The sequence below is a fragment of the Tasmannia lanceolata genome, unplaced genomic scaffold (assembly GCF_043159265.1).
Source record: "Tasmannia lanceolata isolate RefF3 unplaced genomic scaffold, GAP_Taslan_0.1 ptg000007l, whole genome shotgun sequence".
Taxonomy (NCBI): domain Eukaryota; kingdom Viridiplantae; phylum Streptophyta; class Magnoliopsida; order Canellales; family Winteraceae; genus Tasmannia; species Tasmannia lanceolata.
Window position 1 is genome coordinate 15,525,532 of NW_027518684.1, and position 21,136 is coordinate 15,546,667.

The 21,136-nt window shown below is 37.5% G+C and overlaps 2 protein-coding genes across 3 annotated transcripts; both read right to left on the bottom strand.

Moving 5' to 3' along the window:
* Positions 1-8,375: 8,375 nt before the first annotated feature.
* On the bottom strand, positions 8,376-20,654 carry LOC143882081 (putative glutathione S-transferase). Of its 2 annotated transcripts, XM_077385482.1 has the most exons (3): positions 20,282-20,420; positions 9,710-10,850; positions 8,376-8,846 (listed from the first exon to the last, which is right to left on the bottom strand). In XM_077385482.1, the coding sequence occupies exons 2-3, from the start codon at positions 10,016-10,018 to the stop codon at positions 8,484-8,486; spliced, it is 672 nt and encodes a 223-aa protein (XP_077241597.1). In that variant the 5' UTR covers positions 10,019-10,850; positions 20,282-20,420; the 3' UTR covers positions 8,376-8,483. The 2 variants fall into 2 exon arrangements, with proteins under 2 accessions (XP_077241597.1, XP_077241598.1); XM_077385483.1 differs by lacking the exons at positions 8,376-8,846; positions 9,710-10,850 and adding an exon at positions 18,148-18,632 and having other exon boundaries at positions 20,282-20,654.
* On the bottom strand, positions 12,075-13,053 carry LOC143881218 (protein ALWAYS EARLY 3-like). The gene is made up of 3 exons (XM_077384213.1): positions 12,772-13,053; positions 12,514-12,672; positions 12,075-12,212 (listed from the first exon to the last, which is right to left on the bottom strand). The coding sequence occupies exons 1-3, from the start codon at positions 13,000-13,002 to the stop codon at positions 12,075-12,077; spliced, it is 528 nt and encodes a 175-aa protein (XP_077240328.1). The 5' UTR covers positions 13,003-13,053.
* Positions 20,655-21,136: the final 482 nt, after the last annotated feature.

Below are 21,136 nucleotides of genomic sequence, written 5' to 3' on the forward strand. Positions count from 1 at the left end.
CATCACCGTCTGTTGTGGAGTGAGGAGAAATACCGGAATGGAATCCTTCCAGTGATAGCAAAACGATATTCGATTTTCGGTATGTTCCCTTTACTGTTTCAATTTCAATCCATATGGTTAATTGTGATTTTCTCAAAGTTGGACCGCCAAAGATCCGTTGCCCGTGTTCCTTTTATGATTAACACTTACATGTGGTATCAGAGCAACGGTTTCGGCGAGAAAATGGCGAGAAAATCGCATTAAAAGTGATTGAAATAGGGTTTGTGAAAACTTATATTTTGAGTGCCGCCATCAATTCTGGATTCGGATCGATAATTAAATGGCACTGAAACGATACTTGTATTCCCATGAATCCAATGCAACAAACGGTTCGTCGATCTGATGTCTGGATTGCATTTGGTGGTGATTTAAAGATGAAAATTTTAACTTTTGGGGAAGTTTTGGACCTCGCCGGAAAACAGTGTGCCGCCGGCGACCGGCTTGTCCGACTGGAGATTTTCCAGAGTGGTTGCGAAGTTCGTCGAGAGATGAGTCCAACGGCCTATTGTGAGCCTCAATCGGACTTCAAACGAAGCCGCAATAATAAATCGAACTTTGAGTGTTTTTTCGGATTCTGCTGGAATTTTCACTATTTTAATGAAGAAGACGATGAATAGTGTCGAGCCGCCCGTGCCCATCAAGGATCCGCGACGGGCTTTTCAATTAAAAATGGCCCAGTAGACCCTCTAAGCCCACAAGACCGCTTGGCCCAACCTGACCTGAACCGGCCCATAGGCCCAAACGGCCCAAATCTGTGTTTGACTCGGTTTGGCCCATTTTTGTGAGATTTTTGGCTAGATTATAGCGGTTCTGGAGGTTTTGCACCCTTATGAATCCATTTTTTGGGTCAGTTTTGGCATTTGGTATCTGTATCATATAGGTATAGTGTAAATTCAAAAACTTTTAATTTTTCAAGTTGGTTTTTGAGTCAAATATTTTAGGGTTTTAGCCCAAGTAAAACTGGTTCCGAACGTTTTACAACCCTTTGAAGCCATTTTTGCTATCCATTTTGCCATTTGAGCACTGTATAATACACTTATAGTGTATTTTTAACACTTTTGACTTTATAAATTTGGTTTTGAGTCAAAAGTTTTGGAGTTTTGGGCTCGGATTGGATTGGTTCCTAAGGTTACAGACCTTTCTGGACCTATTTTTGAGGTCATTTTTGGTATTTAAGCACTGTATGATATAGTTACAGTGTAAAATCAAGACTTTTGGTTTTGTAAGTTTGATTTTTAAGTCAAATCTTTTAGGGTTTTGGACTTGGGTTAGACCATTCCTATGGTTTTAGACCATTCTGAACCCGTTTCCAAGGTCTGTTTTGGTGTTCGGAGTCTGAATTTTAAAATTCCAGTGTAATTTTATAACTTTTGGGTTTTTTAAAGTGGGCCTTGAGTTTAATTTTGATTTCAAACTCTTAAAGAATTAACTAAATGTCATGGAGACCCAGTTATGTAAAGTTTTGATGCTGTTTAATGATTAAAACTCAGTCAATGAACACCTTTAGTTTGTAATTCTTAACTTAAGAACCCCGATATGTTGTTTATATGCTTTATGTTTTGCATATAACTTAAGGGTTAAAATGATTAGTTGAAATCATATATGGGACTAAACTTTTAACTTGAATGCACATTAGTTCATGCCAGATATGCTTAAAACCCAAGCTTATGGTTATAATAAACTGATAGTGTGTATTTTCAAAACCTAAAACATTGAATTATGTTTGATCATGGAACTTGAAAGTTGGTTTTGTATACACAAGTTTATTACGTTGTTCATTATTTTTAGTTGAAATTGAACTATATCTTGTTATGATTGGTCACTAAATGAATGAACAAAGAACTGCGATTCCGACTGGGAAACGAAATCGCTTAAGGTTAAGTGGTTAATTTTAAGAACAGTGTCGCATACAATGACACATGTATGGACTATGAACCACTTTCAATTGCGACTATTTGTCCAAGAGCAACACTTAGCCCAACGGATGACTGTTGTTTTGCACAAATAGGCGGTGTGAGAGGGCTAGGCCTGGATAACCTGGTTTGGGGTTATGCTTCTGCCCAACGGTGATGTGCGCCTCAAGTATAGGGTTATGTGGCCCTAGTTGGTCTCATGGGAGAGCCAATTGTGTGCTGTGGCACGGCCCAACGGACGGCCCACGGTGACACGCCTGGTGTCTTGCCAGAATCACAGTATTGTGATTTCCTGAATTGAAAATCGTTTGTGTGTTGTGGCACGACCCAACGGACGACCCACAATGACACGTCTGATGTTTCGTCGGGGTCACATTTTTGTGTTTTTTTATGATTCTGGGCAATCTAACTAATTTTCCCTTAAGATAGATTGACTGAGTATTGTATGTGAGAACCAACTGTGTGCCGTGGCACGGCCCAACGGACGACCCACGGTGATACACCGGTGTCTCTTCATAATCATGGTATTGTGTTTTCTAAGCAGAAACCAATTCTGCATCATGGGACGGCCCAACGGACGGCCCACGATGGCACATATGGTATCTAATTAGAAGCACACTTATGTATCATCATGATTTTATACATTTTAATCATTCTTTTCAATTGGATTGATTAAAATCGTGGATTGAGTTAATTAAACTCCATTTGTGGACTGAATCGGTGTTATAAGAAGTGAGCATGTTTGGAACTGCAAGTCTGTGTCTGTGACATTGAAGTTGTTGGTATCTTAGTGTCTTTTCTAGATACCGATTATGTTGAGTAATTTAATGGGTCAGAAACATTAGCAAGTGATGGAATAGATCTGCATAATTCAAGACTACAAAAGGCTAGACTATGTATCATTGAATGACAGGCTCACTAAACCCACATCTAAAATATGCTTATGAATAGTGGGAGTTCAATGTTAGTATCACTCTAGTAGTAATGTTAGACCTCCATTTTTTTATTCAATTCGAGATGTTTTTAAGACTCGAAAATGCAAAGGAGTTCTTGAATGTAGTTAGTGAATATTTTAGAGGATCATTGGAAGCACTTGGAAATACCCTTATGATGTGTTTTAATAACCATAAAGTATATTCACCAAAGTTGTAGTTTTGAGCACACTTTGAAAGGCTTTAGATTCAGAACCTTGGTTGTGCTCACTTTCGACATACTTCTTGGTTATTTTAAATGGCAACATTATAGTCCTGAAGATACAGACTAGTCTTAGCATTATCAATTAAAGAGAGTGAACTTGGTATCAAGTGCCATTATGTTGAATAATATATGACACATAAAATATGGATCCCTTAAGTTAGATATGGCCTGGAATTAATACCATATCTTTGTATATTATGATTTCTATTTCGTAAGTACTCCAGAAAAAGATTTGTGAATAGATTAAGGCATTACTATTCACATTTAAAATTCTATGTGAGGTCTTGCTGCTAGTTAGGTGCTTAGTAGAGGAGAGTATACCATTATATCGGGAAATAGAATAAAGGTAGCTGTTGAATCCATTATTACTCGCCACTCTTTTCTGAAATTTTGGTTTCATATGAACTAGAAACCTTATTCTAGAAAAACTTGATTCCTTTGGCTATGAATCAAGGTCTGGAAGTATAATGGATTTTCTCTAGTTTTTCATTTTCCATTTAGTGATTTTGGTTCTCTTCAGGGCAATTCTTATTGACTTGGATTGCACCTCTCTCAAGGCCAGACTTGGCCCACCTTGCATTAGAATGAGATAATCGGTATTGTTAGAAATAAATGAAATCGCGTGAACAAGAATTTATCCAATCAGTGGCTTAAGTTTTTTAACCACATATCTGAGGATAGTTGGGTAAAAGAAGAATTCTAGATTCACTTGATTTTATCGATTTAAACAATGATACGGGGTACATTGAAGGAGAAATATACAAAGATTAATTAGGGTGTCACCAAGAGTATTGATCTACTAAAGGTCATTCACAATGACATCTTGGATCTTTGGACTCTAACAGTTGGTGGCGGAAGGTGTTACCCTTTTGGTTAAATTTTCTAGCCATATTTAAATGTGTCTCTCTAATCAAAAGTAGGAGGCTCTATCTTTGTTTGTGATCTATAAGGTAAGAGTCGAGAATTAACTTGACATAAACGATCAAAACAATAAGGGTCATTTATGCAACTCTCTGTTCCCTAAGATTGTGGGTTAAAATTCTTAAAACACCAATGTATTTTGTGATCCAAGTAAAGCTGTGCCTAAGACCCTTTAAGATTTATGGGTCATAAGGAAGCTGAAATTGGGAAACATGCAACTTTGGGTTGTGTATATGAGGCAAAAGTTTATAACCCACGAATATAGTGATTAAGCTCTATGACCATAAGTTGCAATTTCATAGATTATCTTAAAGTATTTAAGGGTTTTAGGTTTTGTTGATTGACCCATAGTACGTATATTGTCGGGATTAAATGTGCCAAGACTTCTAAAGGATGGTGACCTTAGTGGGAGTGTAGTGTCTTTAGTAAAATCACCTTTAAGGAGAATCAGATTGTAGTACCGGTACTGGTGATCCAAGAGAAGGTGGTACCAATGCTCATTGGAACATTAAAAGACACATATAAGTTAACAATCCACATTATAGATGTTTTGATGGTGACGACTACCGAACAATCCTTGAGGCTAAGGAAAGCGGCACATAGTCTGTAGACTTAGAGATTCTGCTTAGGGTTTAGAGCAGACTTCCTAACAATTGTACACAAAATTTCATCAAGTACTCTCTATGTTAAGTTTTAAGGAATTGTCACAGGATAATGGATATATCTTAAGGTCAGAGGAGTAATATTATTTTTCTCGTGTTATGTGTTGATGGTATACTACTTGCTAGTAGTACTTAGCCATGTTCAATGATATTCATACAAAAGAATTAAGGTGAAGCATCCTAAATAATAGGAGTTTAGATTCACCTAGTTGGGACTCGAGGATTGCTGAGATTGCAGAAAGCCTATCTTGGTAAACTTCTAAGTATTGAACATGGATAAATTACTCCATTTGTAGTGTTCCTATAGTTAAGGGTGATATATTCAGTCAGTTCCAAGATCCCAAGATCGATTCATTATAGGAGCAGATAAAGAGGTTCCCTAATAGTTCCTCAATTGGGGTCTATTGAATGTTTAAATATGCACCTATCTGTGTATAACCTATATGGTGGGCAAATTTAGAAAGTACCAATGTTATTTATGTATGGATCATTGGAAATTTGCCAAAAGGTTATATATTGTCTGTAAGGGACTAAAGGTTTAATGCTCACAAAAAGTAAATGAGATAACTCTAATGTGATTGGTTAATCTAATTCTGACTGTTGTCGGAATACCTAGAGTTCTGCTCTAGTATATTTTGCAGAAAGTCCTAAATCGTGGAAGAATGTCAAATTGACACTCAGTTGCTTCCACCTTGGGTACGGAGTTTATTGTGTATTTCAAGGCCTTGTACTATGCCTTGAAGTCGCGGAATTTTGTCTCAAGGTTTTATCTTGTTAATAGTCGAGAAGTTACTGAGAATGTATTGTGATAATTCCACTGCGGTTTTACAATTTCAAGAACGACAAATCAAGTAATGGGGTCAATGTATTGACATATTGTTGTGAGGAAGTTCAGAATCAGTGTGTATCTGAAGATTACATAAGCACCGCACTTATGTTGGCGGATCCTTTGACTGAGGGCTTGTCACCAAAGCTCTTCAGAGAGCATGTAGCGTGCATAAGGTTGGTTGACACTTTTGATAGCCTATGACAGTGAGAGTCTGCATTAGGTATTGAGATACACTGTTGTGATCACATTTTATTTTCTGATTCTGATATATATTATTTTCTACCGCTCCATTTTGTGCACATTACGTAAATGGATTGTGAGTAAGAGGTAGAATGTTTGTAGACTGTTTTGGACCATATTTACATCTTATGCATGTATGCATTTACATTCATGTTAGTAAGTATTACTAATGATATAATCGTGGGGTAGGCTATTGGGTAGAGTTGGTGACCCAATGGTTACATGGTTTATTGTTAATAGTTTTTGCTGAACGGAATGTTGTGTTTATTATCTAACTAACTTAAAGATATGATCCTTATGTTTGGCTCAAAGATCTTGCTGGCCAAGTGGGAGAATGTTAGGAAATTATCCTAACGGTGGATGTGGCATGTGCAAGATCAACGGCCTAGATCATTTTGTTAGTTAGTTTTGTTAAAAGGCATTAAGTGAAAAGCCATAAAAGAAGGGGTGTAAATGTAAGAGACTTTTGGGGAGGGAACCAGCGTGATGAGGAGTTGTGTTTCTTCTCATAAATGTCTATCTATTCTCTCATCCGGTCCCTACTTGCACACAACAATTTCTACATCCTTCTCTTTGTAATCCACACCAAAAAGAGAGAAGAAGTCAGTCCCTATCACAGTCTGTTGTGGAGTGAGGAGAAATACCGGAATGGAATCCTTCCAGTGATAGCAAAATGATATTCGGTTTTCGGTATGTTCCCTTTACTGTTTCAATTTCAATCCATATGGTTAATTGTGATTTTCTCAAAGTTGGACCGCAAAAGATCTGTTGCCCGTGTTCCTTTTATGATGAACACATATAAGACCTTCAGCCAAGAGTGGGAGTGGAAAGCTAAATTAACGAGGTAAACAACAATTTGGAAGGCATCAAACCTAGAAGGTTTTGGAGACATTAGTATAGCGAAGCATAGCTAACATTTTCTCATCTGTCTATGTTTATGTTCATCAATGTTGTCAAGGAATTACAAGGAGTGACTACTGCATTTTCCACCCTCATTAGTTTGTAAGGATGCAAAGTAGTGATTTTAGCTATTCGCTTAAAATGAATAAAACATGCGAGAGGATGATAGAACCAAGAAAAACAAGATTAGTCATTAACCAAAAAGAAATAAAAATGGTGACCAATTTGGAAGGGGATTGGAGAGGGTCCCCATAGATCAGAGTGTACTGATTCCACAGGTGCCGAAGTACATCATTCAAATAAAGTAAAAGGAAGGCGAGACATTTTTCCTTCCATAAAATGAGAGCAGATAGATATATTTAAAATATAGCTACTAAGAACACTTCTATTACAAGGTATGAAGAGTCCTCTAATGTTGATGGTCGAGATGGTAGTGCTAAAAATCTCCTATAGCAGGAATACCAACAAAGACTTCAGGAGACTAACTAGGTTGAACCCTCCTTCACTCAGTCTGGTGTGAAGAACTTTTCTCGATTTGAGATCCTTAATGACAAAATCACGATTCACGAGAGGAAAACATCAATAAGCAGTCCAAATCTCTAGTTAACTGAGCTGCAAAGATTAGATTCCTTTTTTATAGCCAGTACTCGTAAAACATTATAGAGGAAGAGAAGCATGAGAAGTGGGAATTGTAGTAGTACCAATGTGAGTGACGAGTAGTGGAGATCCATTAGCAACTAAGAAATGATGATTAACCAAATAATCATAACGAGAGGTGAGAGACTAAATATGGACAGTCGTGCGATTGGTGACCTCAGTATTTGGGAACCACTGTTGGTCAATATTATCAAGAGACACGGAAGCAAAGGTCTGACGATGATCCATGGATGAGATGTTTAATTGATTTTAGTGTTGATAGCACTGAAAAGGTTCATGGCCTCAGCGATTGAGATCTGAATTGGGATTATTAGGGGCTGCACCAAGAATCCCATTTGCTGGTCAAGGGTACTACAACCACAACCAGATTGTTGACGCGACTAGATTCGAATATTCGATTCCCTTATAAGATTCAAATATGATCATTAGAGTCATTCAGAAGGTCCAAATTCGAATAGCAGATTCACCAAAAGGCCTCAAATCTGGTTCGTTCATCGATATTAAGAAAGAGTGATCCAGATTGGCTCATCGACGGTTAGTGATCAATAAAGTTTTGACTCGGGAACACCTTATCCACATATGTTCACGTTGGAAGGTTATGGAAATTGGTTAATGATATGTGTGGACCCGTAGTAAGAACAATAAGGTAAGTGGGCTTATTTGAGGAACAGATGTCTGAAATGGATGGACCCCAGCATTTCCTTTTTTATTATAAATGTAGGATTGGTCCCTTCTCTTACACATAAGATTGTTATTTCTCCTCATTGCAATACACATATGGAAGCATGTAGAGAGTAGAAAACTGCTCCAGATATTAGGAGATGCAGTAAAGGATAATCAGTTCCCGGGATAATCACACCACACTCGGAATCATCTCAGGATCGAAAAATATCTTTGCCAAAAGATCCAAAAACGATGGAACAGGGTATTTATGCCCGATCTCTACTCGCATTTATTTTGGTCAATCACATGCTTATGATTCCAACAAGCAGCACAATCTTAGTTTTACAATATAAAGAGAAGAAATTTAAACACTCATTTATTTGATTTGGACATACTTCTAGTGGCCATAAAACAAAAACAATCATATACTATAATGATAATGTAGGAACAACAATGAACTGGTCATTTGTTCTCTGCTACGGCAAGCCGGCTTTTGCGGTCTGCACTGTATCTAACAACTAGTTGTTCTCGAGGTGGTAACTTCTCTTTAATGGCATCCACCTTAATAAAATCCTCACTCCATGCATAGAGATATGGAAACCTCTCTGCACTGAGTAAGTTCACACCCGAACATTCGCCAAAGACAGGGAGCCAATGAGAAATCCAACTAGCAACCAAATCCAAATATCCGATGCTCTCTCCTCCAAAGAATTTCTTCCCTTTGATCTCTTCATCCAGAATTTTCAGTTTCTCCAATGCCGATTCCACAGCCTTTTCTTGTTCTTCTCCTTGTGAAATGAAAATGGACCGTAGATCAGAGAAACACTACAAAAAGAGAGATAATTTAAAGAAAAAGGATTAAATATTTTAACTTGGGATCAATGGCTTTATCAATAGTTAGAAAATCTTGGCTCCAGAATAATTGTTCTTCAAGGCAAATTGTAAAAGATTCGAGAAAAGTTCCGAAAAAAATGGCCAAAATTCAGAAAAAACCAAGTGCAGGTGTTTTTCTATTTAGGCTGTTTGGATTTCAGGATTATTTGGACAAGTTTGGAAAAGAAAATTTGTATCATAATTGCTTGCTTTTCCAATAAATAGCTATATATTTTTTTGGAAATTTTGTTATAACCCACTTGGATTTGGGTTCCAATTTGTCTGTTGGCACACAAAAAATTGCACAAAAAGTTTCACTGGAGGCCAATTTTTGGCAACCATGAATTGTTTTTCCAATGGTATATTAGTTTATCTAGGAGAGGGCAAAGGAGGGTAGGAGATGAAGAGACTTGATTTCTCATTATTAATGAGGAGAGGGTAAGAAGTGGCTAAAAAGCAAAGAGCTGGGGTTGAGCCTCTAGCTTAATGGTAAGAACTAAGAAGACTTTACTCTTTGACCTTGAGGTCGGTGGTTCAATCCCAACTTACCAACCAAATAAAAAAGAGCAGAGAGCTGCCAAAGGCCCAAAAGGTTATACAGTTCCCAAAAAGCTCTCACAAGCCGATTAAAAAAGAAAAGACAAGCTTCGTCTGTGCAATTATTAAAACAGGATTGTGCTGATATCATTTCCCACCCTCCCTAACCTTCTCTAAAGTCTAACCACTTGATAAACTAATATTCCATGGGAAAAAAAATTAATGGAGCCAAACATGGCCTAAACATCCAGAAAACAGAAAAAGTAGAAAACAATTACCTTCTCATCGATAAATTTCGCCCAGAAGCGCGCCTTAGCCTTCTCATAAGGATCTTCAGGAAGTAAAGGATTTACTTTCCATGTTTCCTCAATGTATTCAAGTATGACTAGTGACTCAGCAATTGGTTTTCCATTGTGCAAAAGCACCGGGATCTTTTTGTGCACAGGATTGTACTTCAAAAGCAATGGACTCTTATTAGTGAGATCTTCTTCAATGAATTCGTATTCAATCCCCTTAAACTTCAAAGCCCATTCAACTCTAATGGAGAAAAAGCTTACAGAATGTCCAAATAACTTCAATTCCCCCATTGTAATGAAATTTTTAGGATGCTATGACCCCATGCCCTGCTCTATAATTTATAGTGAGGAGCAGTGCATGGTTTCTCTATCTGAGAAATGAACTTTCAAATAAGAGGAGAATCTGAAAGTGGGTCCCCTATAGGATGTGGTGTAATTGGGACCGTTGATCTGGTGGATCTTCGCGGGGTTTTGACCCACATTGTCCTTTGCTAAAGATTATTGATCAAGTTAGCCTACTTTGACGTCATTGCATACGCAATAGTTCCATGAACCGATCTATTATTTTCCAATTGTGACACCACTGCATCCACCAATGGCCAACCACACAATAAGGCCTCCTTTATTAAGCTTTGTTTGTATCTGGTTTGAATTCAAAGATTTTTCTGGAAAAAAAAAAAAGATAGGAAAAATATTTCTAAAATTTTCTACTTTATTTAGGCACGAAAAAAGATAACTTGAACCAATCCTATTCATTTTTTACTTTCAAGGACATGGAATTTATGATCATATACTGCTAAATTAACCAAAATCACCGGTAATGTTTTCTTGCAATTTGATCATGGAAAGGCTTTCTTTTCTTTTCCTTTTCTTTTCAGGATAAACTTCTTCGTTGTTTCGTATAACAAACATGGATGAGAAAGCTTTCTCCTATAAAGATATTCCTCTCATTTGGATGCATGTTGTAGAAGGAAAATAAATAGGAGCACATCGGAACCCGTACGGGTGTGGCTCTTTGGCTTAAAGTCATGGGTATGTTTCCCAATGACGTGAGTTCGAATCCCCGGGGCTTACCCGATGTGCTTGGTTTACTAGTGATTGCGCGCATCCGTAGGGAATAGTCCTGCCATAAGAATTGGGATGGGGATACCCTATGTCATGAGAAAAAAAAAGAAGCACATCAGTTAAGTGATGGTTAACAATGGCCAATGGGGTTCGCTAATAAGTTATAATTAGTGGTTTCGACAAAGAGAGCTTGATGATAATAAAATTTAAAGACTTTATCTGTGATTGATTTCTTTTCCTTCTACTATCAAGCAAGAGAAAGAGGTGAAAACTTGGAAAATAGTTTCATTTCCATCTCTTTCCACCCTTTTCTTGCAAACCAAACAGGCATTTGAGGTTTTACCAAGAGAAGTTGAAGCATTAAATTTTGCATGCCTTGAACCTTGTTCATTTTGGATTTTGAGTACCATCGGCGCCCGGATGTTGTGTTAATTCACAAAATTCAAAACAAACAAGGCTAAAAATCTCACATATGAGATATTTTTTTCCATCGTGTAAGACAATGTAACCTCATGGTAGACCACTAAATTGAGGCTGTTCAATGGGGAGATAGAAGTCCTTGAAGAAGTTGTTTTTTGGGGATTATTTGTCCTGTTTGGAGATGTTCATCAATTTTGTTCTGATAGTCTTTTATAAACAATGGAAACAACCTCTGACTGTCTTTTTCTGCCATATGGTGTCAAAGAGCTCCTTGAGAGTTCTCCTTCTATTGCCATGTACGCCATGAGAGTAGGGGTGTCAATGGATCCCCATGTCTTAGTCATGATATGACATTCAAATCCCTTGTTGGTCGGATCAAATTCAGTTGTACACAATTGAATTTTAAAAATAAGTTAGGATGTGAATAGGAAAATAAAAAATCTTAATTTGCTATTTAGGCAAAAGGTCGACCTGGACAAGATTCTGACCAAGGTAAAATGGAATTAACTAGTACAAGTCGACAATGAATGACAATATTGAAATAGTTTGAAACATGAACATGGCTTATTTTTACTAAAATACCCCTAAATAATTCTAGAAGTTATAAACAATTAGAAGTTATATTTTGTAAAGGGCGATAAATCCGCACCCCTGTAGGATAATTTGCACCCTTGTAAAGGAGAGTAAGTGATAGACTTTAAAGCTTTTTTTTTAACTTTAAGGGGTGCGAATGATCCTTAGGGGGGTGCGAATTTATCTTTGCCCTAAAAAATTAGTCTCTCTCTCTCTCTCTTTCTCTCTCTCTCTCTCTCAGAAGTAATGAGTCTAAAGAACACATCAACTTAATTCGAAGCACTTTATGTCAATCAGGAGGACAAAGAAGCCTTGAAAGTGCTTCTATATGAGCTTCTGATGTTACATCACAACGATAAGAAGATAACTCCACATATTGGACAATTATGTATGAGTGTGCATGTACATGAATTATGTACAATGTAAACTGAAGACAACAACATAAATACCCTTATAGTTAAATAAGCACTAAGTAAAAGGAGCTGATACTATCATTTGTAGGAAGCACTGCTGATAGAGATTAGGAAACACTGCTGATATTTAAATATGTATCAAGTGACCGAAGAACTGAGCATAAGAGTACAGAAAAACAGAAGGAGCTTTAGATATAATCCCTAACAATATGCCAAAAACAAAACTTTAATAATTGAGCTATGTTCTTCTAGCATGAGAAAATAATCCAGCAAAACCAACAAGAATTAATGCATGGAGAAGTATTAAATGGTGACCTTTCTATCAAGAGCACGAGTCACCTCAGAAAGAGCTCTTATATCAGCTTCCTTCGCTTGGATTTGTGCTAACGTACAAGGATGACCATTTGCTGCTTGTGAAGAAATAATTTCATTTAGAGCAGCTTTAGCCTGCACAACAGAATCAACTGTGTCTCCCTGCACATTAACAATTCTGTTCAGAAAACTTCACAACTATGAAAGTACCAATTTACAAACCAGTTAATGGTAAATATTGTTTCCAAATGCAGTACAAACCTTTGCCTGCTTCATCGCGGTAATCATGGGATAATTTGATAAAGCAAGATGTGAGGGCCCATCCCCATTTTCCAAATTTTCACTTGAAAAGAACTTCATAGACCCATCAATTTTCCTATCTTTGGGTAGACTATGCAGTTTTGGATCATTCAAGTTCTCATGGAATTTATCCACTGAAACATTCTTCCTTCTAAGAGCTTCTGACATATTTTCCAGTGGATTTACAGGCATACATTCAGTATCCTGCGAAGAAAGAGGGTTTATTCCACAGATTTTATGAAGAAACAGTGTAAAAACAATGAAATAACCAATTATACTACACATAAAAAGCAGTAAAAGTAATTTTGAAGATGTATAACAATTCAGAAACAAATTCAAGAAACGCATAGTAACAGTACTGGCTCAACAACTAAATGATAAGAGCCGCAACTTTGTTATCATGGAAGTTAATGAAGAACATCCAAGCAATTAAGACTAGAAAGCCAAATATGTCCGTTGCATTAGATGGTTAAAACAAAATCAATGGTCTCAGCAATGTATAAAAAATAAGATATAATGCGCTTATCATCAGATATTAACTGCAGTGTCAAGAAAAGAAAAAAGTTACCAGAATTCAATAAGTACTCATAAAGTCATAAAACTACACATTTAATAAAAGTAAAAAAACCAAAAACAATTAAAAATGTCAAAGAAGCAAAATGAATTTTACTAAAATGAGAGAAATTGCATAAATAGATAACAAATCTCATCAAATCATGTCAAAAGCATGCATTCGAAAAAACCATGTATGTTATTAATGTATATTACAGGTTTACAACTAGTTTATCACAAAAAATTGAAAAGAATTGGGTATTTTATGTCTAATTAAAAATGCTTAAATTTTTGGGAAGCTGAAACTTCAATCCATCAATTCGCACTTCAAATTGAGTTTTTGATGCTGAATTCAGGTATCAGCACTTAAAATTTAGCTTTTGGTATGTCATACGACTATAAATCTTCGGGGTCTTGCCTAACCCCAGCTTATTTTTAATTTACACAAACACTGCATTTCGCACTATTCACGTGTTACTCAAGCCTATATTGGAGCCAGATCGACCGAGTCACACTGGGCAATAGCTACCAAATCTCATCAAATCATGTCAAAAGCATGCACTCGTAAATCATGTATGTTTTTAATGTATTACAACTAATTTATCACAAAATAATTAAAAAGAATTGGGAATTTTAAGTCTAATAAAAAATCCTCAATTTTGTGAAGTGAAATTCCGAATCATCAATTCGCACTTCAAATTGAGTTTTTGATGCTAAGTTCAGGTATCAGCACTTAATATTGAGCTTTTGGTATGTCATACGACTATAAATCCTTCAAAGATGAAATCAGACGGGTAAAAATAAAAAGAAAGAAGCTAAGGCTGGTTTGTTATACAAACACAGCATTTCTCACTATTCACGTGTTCTCAAGCTATTGGAGCCATAGCGACAGAGTCACATTGGGTATTATCTGATACGTCCGTATTATCTGATACGTCCACGCTATTCATTTCACATATCTTGAGCCAGTGTAAGGGCTCCCCACCGCCACCCCCTTCCCACCACCACCACTCCTGCCAGTGTGAAGAACTTTTCTTGCTTTGCGATCTTTAATGACAAAATCACGCACTCCAGATCTCTATTTAACTGAGCTACAAAGATAATTTTTTTTATAGCTGGTAATCATAACGCATTATAGTGAGGAAAAGAAGAATGAGAAGTGGGAATTGTCATAGTACCAATATGAGTGATGACTCGTGGCATTAGCAACAAAGATGTGATCACAATTTGATTCTATTATAGGATTCAAGTATGATCACTAGATTCATTCAGAGAGTTCAAATTCGAATACTAGATTCACTGAAAGGATTCCTCAAATCATGCCAATCAGATTTCATCAGAGTGTTCAAATTTGATCACCAGATTAATTCAACCCCTGGTGAAAGGATCCAGTCGATTGCCAATCTGAACTGATAGTTGGTTGAGGGACTCTTGCATACTATATCTCATCAGATGACATCGACAAAGACAAGGGCGCAGCCTAAAGCTACTCCGTTCGTTCGACTCACCAACGCTCACCTCACTTCAATTCTCACTAACACCCTACATACACCTAGGAGCAGCACCCGTTCCTGCATATCCATACAAGACCCGAGTAGGCGGGTCGAGGACATATGAGGTACCCACTACTCAGAGTACCCTCCCAAAAAGAGAACCTCTCTTTCTCTCTATTTTTGGTTTTTTTTTTCTGCCAAGTGGTTTTAGGTTTAGGGGGCTTTGAGATAGGCGTGGGATTCGGAGCAGAAGAATGGTGAGATCACAAAATAAGTGTGCACGGTCTTTTCTTAAAGGAGGAGAGAAGAGGCGAATGCTCAACTGCCGATCGCCTAGAATTCTCATCACGCTTTTCCTTCGCTATTTCCTAGACTCCTCATCTATTACTCGTCCCCACGTATCTTTGATGTCGGGCATATCGAGAGGAATGGTTTCCTAACTTACTGACTGACAGATTTTTTTTATTTAACTAACTCTTTCTAACTATGACTTAATTACTTAGATACTCACCGGGTGACTAATTGGAGGGGTAATCTTATTTGGAACTTAGCGCTTGCCTCTCTTTCTTTGTGTAATATGTCCGTGTGTTTGGGCCACTGGACGTAGCTGCTAGAGCGCTTACTGAGAAGGATGCAATACACTGAATCAGGTGGATTTCAGAAGGAACACATTCTATCCGCAGGAAAAGCAAGAACTGCTTTCTCGATTGTTTCACATTCTTCGCGAGGGTTCAAATCGAATGCCAAGTCCAAATCTGACTATCTTTTTTCATCAAAGGAATCAAATCCAAACACCAGATTCATTCAGAGGATATAAATCTAAATACCAGATTTTATCGGAGGATTCAAATCCAAATCCGACCCCCAACTTCATTTGGATGGTTCACTTTTATCAATAAGTTGCCCTCAGGAATTTCACATTATGTTTTGGGAACTGGTATACAACCGTGTTTTGATATTTGCGCTAACCTATGTTGTCTTTTAGTATTTAAAGGCCTGTCAAAAGGTTATTACAGTTCCCACACAGCTCTCACAAGCCACTTAACAAAGAAAAGACAAGCTAGAACCGTGTAAATAATAAAACATGGTTGTGCTGTTTTCATTTCCCTATGTTTTTATTGGAAGTATATGATGTCAGGCACTATTTTCTTTAAAAGAAAATATACAAGAGTACAAGAGGGACCAACTTTTCAATAATCCAAAGTCATTCATTAATTTGGCCTCACTCTAACCCATAGAAAATCTTCCCCACTAGACGATCTTAATGGGGGTTGTAAGCTAATAGGTAAATATGTAAAACAAAGTTACCTTAGGAGTACTCTTCAAGGCTTCTCATTCTCTGCCTTTTAGACTGGGTGAAACAGGCAGAAAAGAATCCTTTGGAGCGACTCCACTTGGCTTTCTGCTTGGAAATAGGGTATTGGATTAGCAAGCAGAACATGCTTGGGTTTGCCAAACAATATTCTCTGTTTTGTTATTCATTTTTTATCCGGAAAAAGCACAAAAGCACTGCCGAATCTCAAAAGAAGAAAAAGGAACTAAGAATCTCATTTCCACATGGAAAGTGGAATTAGATTTTCGTAGTAAAATGATGAACTTAAAGAAAATAAAAATAAAAAATAACAATATGGTACTACTAATTTAATAAAATATGGCCATCTCTTTGGCCTACTTGAAGCCGAATAGTCCAATACAGGCCCTCAATGGCTGACCAACCTTGAGCGGTTGGACCTGTAGTTCAATAGTTGAGGCGTTGTATCTCAACCATGAGGTCGCAGGTATGATCCCAGTTACCAACCAAAAAAAAGAAAAATTAGGGAAAATAAAATATGTATTTAGAATTGGTTTTTAGTGGCTTTTTATGCTCCCTCACTCATGTTGGGTGGTGGCCGCATGGCCTCACCTGATTGGAAAGGGAGTAACCGTCGGACGCACCATATGCAGAAGGCTGGCATGATTTGGATCATGGAAACGTTTATATTAATACAATAATGATAAAGGAAAAACAATCTCCCTGGAAATACCCCAGAATGCAGCTAAGCGAACTCCCCTTCCATTCATTCTTCAACAAATCGCATCTACGATCCTTCAACTCACACCCTCTCAAGTCCATCCATCTTGTACGCATCTCTCTCTTAGTTGGACCCACAAATATTCCATAGAATATTTATTTATGGTGGCCAAACCGTTGGAGTTCCATGTGTAAGCAAAGATCCCATATAGGAGAACCTGATGTGGAGGTCTTGTAAGGATCTGGGCACCCCTCCCCTTAATGGCTAGCTTTTAAGGGTAAGTTCTACCCGGGTCCCACAAAGTGGTATCAGAGCCGGGGCGTGGTAACTCTGATTTACCTTTGAGGACAGAGAAAATCATTTGGGATGAAGATCTCTTAGCTCCTATGTTGCTTCCATATGGAGGGTGGAATTGTTGAGAAAGCAAAGATCTTACACCGGAGAACCTGATGTGGAGGGCTTGTAAGAAGTTGGACACCCTCCCCTTAATGGCTAGCTTTTTAGGGCGAGTTCTACCCGGGTCCCAACACAAACATGACATGAGCCAATAAAGACCTTCCAATTGGACAGAAAATATATGTAAAATTTTTTTGGTGGACTTGCATAGCACATGTTTTGGGTTTTGTAAAAACCAGATTCAAGAGAATGTTTGATTATAGTAAAGAGTAATCCAGATCAGCTCATAAACGGTTAGTGATCAGTAAAGTTTTCACTCGGGAACACCTTATCCACATATGTTCACATTGGAAGGGTATGGTAATTGGTTAATGATATGTGTGGACCCGAAGTAAGCATAATAAGGTAAGTGGGCTTATTTGAGAAACAGATGTCTAAAATGGATGGACCCTAGCGTTTCCTTCTTTTATTAGAAATGTAGGATTGGTCCCTTCTCTTACACATAAGATTGTTATTTCTCCCCATTGAAATACACATATGGAAGCATGTAGAGAGTAGAAAACTGCTCCAGATATTAGGAGATGCAGTAAGGGATATCCAGCTAGGCGAGGGAAGGGTGGTTTGACCCATAGTTTTTCTAGTCAGGTATGAAAGGGTAGAAAGGGGTGACTCAACTAAAGTGGGTTTTCAGGAATATCAATAGATGGGCGGAAAGGAGAATCAGTTCCTGGGATAATCGCACCATACTCGAATCATCTCAGGATCAAGAAATATCATTGCCAAGCGATCAAAAGCCATGGGCGGAGGTATTTATGCTCGATCTCTACTTGCGTTTATTTTCGTCAATTAAATGCTTATGATTCGATCACACAACACAATATTAGTTTTACAATATAAAGAGAAGAAATTTCAACACTCATTTATTTGATTAGGACATACTTCTAGTGACCATAAAACAGAAACAAGCATATACTGCAATGATAATGTAGGGACAACAAGGAACTGTTCATTTGTTCTCTGCTGCGGCAAGCTGGCTTTTGCGGCGTGCACTGTATCTAGCAACTAGTTGTTCTCGAGGTGGTAACTTCTCTTTAATGGCATCCACCTTAATAAAATTCTCACTCCATGCATGGAGAGATGGAAACCTCTCTGCACTGAGTAAGTTCACACCCGAACATTCGCCAAAGACAGGGAGCCAATGAGAAATCCAACTAGCAACCAAATCCAAATATCCAATGCTCTCTCCTCCAAAGAATTTCTTCCCTTTGATCTCTTCATCCAGAAATTTCAGTGTCTCCAATGCCGACTCCACAGCCTTTTCTTGTTCTTCTCCTTGTGAAATGAGAATGGACCGTACACTAGAGATACACTACATCAAGAGAGATAATTCAAAGAAAAATGATTAAATATTTTAACTTGGGATCAATGGCTCTATCAATAGTTAGAAAATCTTGACTCCAGAATAATTGTTCTGCAAGGCAAATACTAATTGATTCAAGAAAAGTTCCAGAAAAAAAAGGCCAAAATTCAGAAAAAACAAAGTGTTAAAGTTTTTCAGCCCTGTTTGGATTTCAGGATTATTTGGAAAGGTTTGGAAAAGAAAATTTGTATCATAATTGCTTGCTTTTCCGATAGATAGCTATATATTTTTTTGGAAATTTTGTTACAACCCACTCGGATATGGGTTCCAATTTGTCTGTTGGCACACAAAAAAATGCACAAAAAGTTTCACTCGAGGCCAATTTTTGGCAACCATGAATTGTTTTTCCAATGGTATATTAGTTTATCTAGGAGAGGGTAAGAAGTGGCTAAAAAGCAAAGAGCTGGGGTTGAGCCTCTAGCTCAATGGTAAGGCTTTACTCTTTGACCTTGAGGTCGGTGGTTCAATCCCAACTTACCAACAAAAAAAATAGGAGCAGAGAGCTGTCAAAAGGTTATACAGTTCCCAAATAGCTCTCACAACCCAATTAAAAAAGTAAAGACAAGCTTGGTCTGTGCAATTATTAAAGCACGATTGTGCTGATATCATTTCCTAAAATAAATTGTAGGGATATGCTAGCGTCCATTGCAGAAGGCATGTCGTGGATTGTCTGTTGCATGTGATAGCAGCCACAGACGGTCACTTTTCAGCAGATTTTGTCTTCATTCACAAGGTGGCTGCGTCAGATGCAGCAGACCATCCGCGAAATGCCTTCTGCGATGGACGCTAGCAAATCCCTTTTGAGGGATTATAGTATTTATTTTCCTTGTATTTTCAGCCTTTTCTCACCCTCTACTCACTCATATACCCTATCCATTCTCTCCCTCTCCTAGGAGTGGCCAACCGGTTCGGTTCTCGGTTCTCGGTTCATTTTTTTCGGTTCTCGGTTCTCGGTTCCATGAACCGTAAGAACCGAATCGAACCGTACTACACAGTAGGACCGAACCGAACCGGACCGAACATAATCAGTTCGGTCCGGTTCGGTTCTTCGGTTCTAATGGGTAATTATTAATTATTAATTATAATTTATAAAAACTTTTAATTAAAGTTATAATATAAGTTACTTTCTTATTATAAGAATAGTATTAACTATTACTTATTAATATTATAAGTAATTTATATTATTAAGTATATGTATAATAGAAATATAAAAATATTATATATATATATATATATATATATATATATATATATATATATATATATATATATATATATATATATATATATTTAAAGTTCGGTTCTTCGGTTCCGGAACCGAACCGAGAACATTAGACCCGGAACCGAACCGAAAGTTTTCGGTTCTTCATCAGTGGAACCGAACCGGACCAAAAATATTTTTTTACAGTTCGGTTCCGGTTCGGTTCTTCGGTTCCGGTTCGGTTCTTCGGTTCTGGTTCGGTTCTGGCCACCCCTACCCTCTCCCATCCTCCCTAGCCTTCTCTAACCACTTGATAAACTAATATTTCATGGAAAAATCTTTTAATAGAACCAAACATGGACTGAAAAACACAGAAACCAGAAAAGGTAGAAAACACCTTCTCATCTATAAATTTTGCCCAGAAGCGCGCCTTAGCCTTCTCATAAGGATCTTCAGGCAGTAAAGGATTTACTTTCCATGTTTCCTCAATGTATTCAAGTATGACCAGTGACTCAGCAATCGGTTTTCCATTGTGCAAAAGCACCGGGATCTTTTTGTGCACAGGGTTGTACTTCAAAAGCAATGGACTCTTGTTGGTGAGATCTTCTTTAATGTATTCGTATTCAATCCCCTTAAACTTCAAAGCCCACTCAACTCTAATGGAGAAAGGGCTTGTAGAAGTTCCAAATAACTTCAATTCCCCCATTGTAATGAAATTTTTAAGATGCTATAAGCCCCATCCCTTGCTACTACAATTTATAGTGAGGCTTTTGTGTAGTAAAGAGTGTTTTACAAAGGGGATGTGATATATCGCTCCCTTTTCTTCCATGGTCCACTCTATTCATTTTTTTCTTCTGACGTCACTGCATACACGCAGACCACACAATAAGCACAAATTTGAGTGGTCAAGGTTACAAAAACTAATGTTTTTTGCTTACAAAGAGACGACCCACATGGTCCTGATTCTGTGTTTGGCTGATTATTTGTAAATAATTGTAAAAAGATCTTTAGGAATAATATAGTAAATGGGTTTCAAAGATGCTTTAATCTCCTATTCGCAAATAAGATTAAACTTAGATTGGTCTTATTTGCAAATAAGGCGGCATCCAAAGAGTGCTAATAACTCATAAATCAACAACTTAAATAGTGTTCTTTAATCATTCTCGGCAGCACCTTTTTTTTTTTACACTTGGCTGCATTGGTCATTGGGGGGAGGGGGGCAGACTAATTTACACTTGGCTGCATTGGTCAT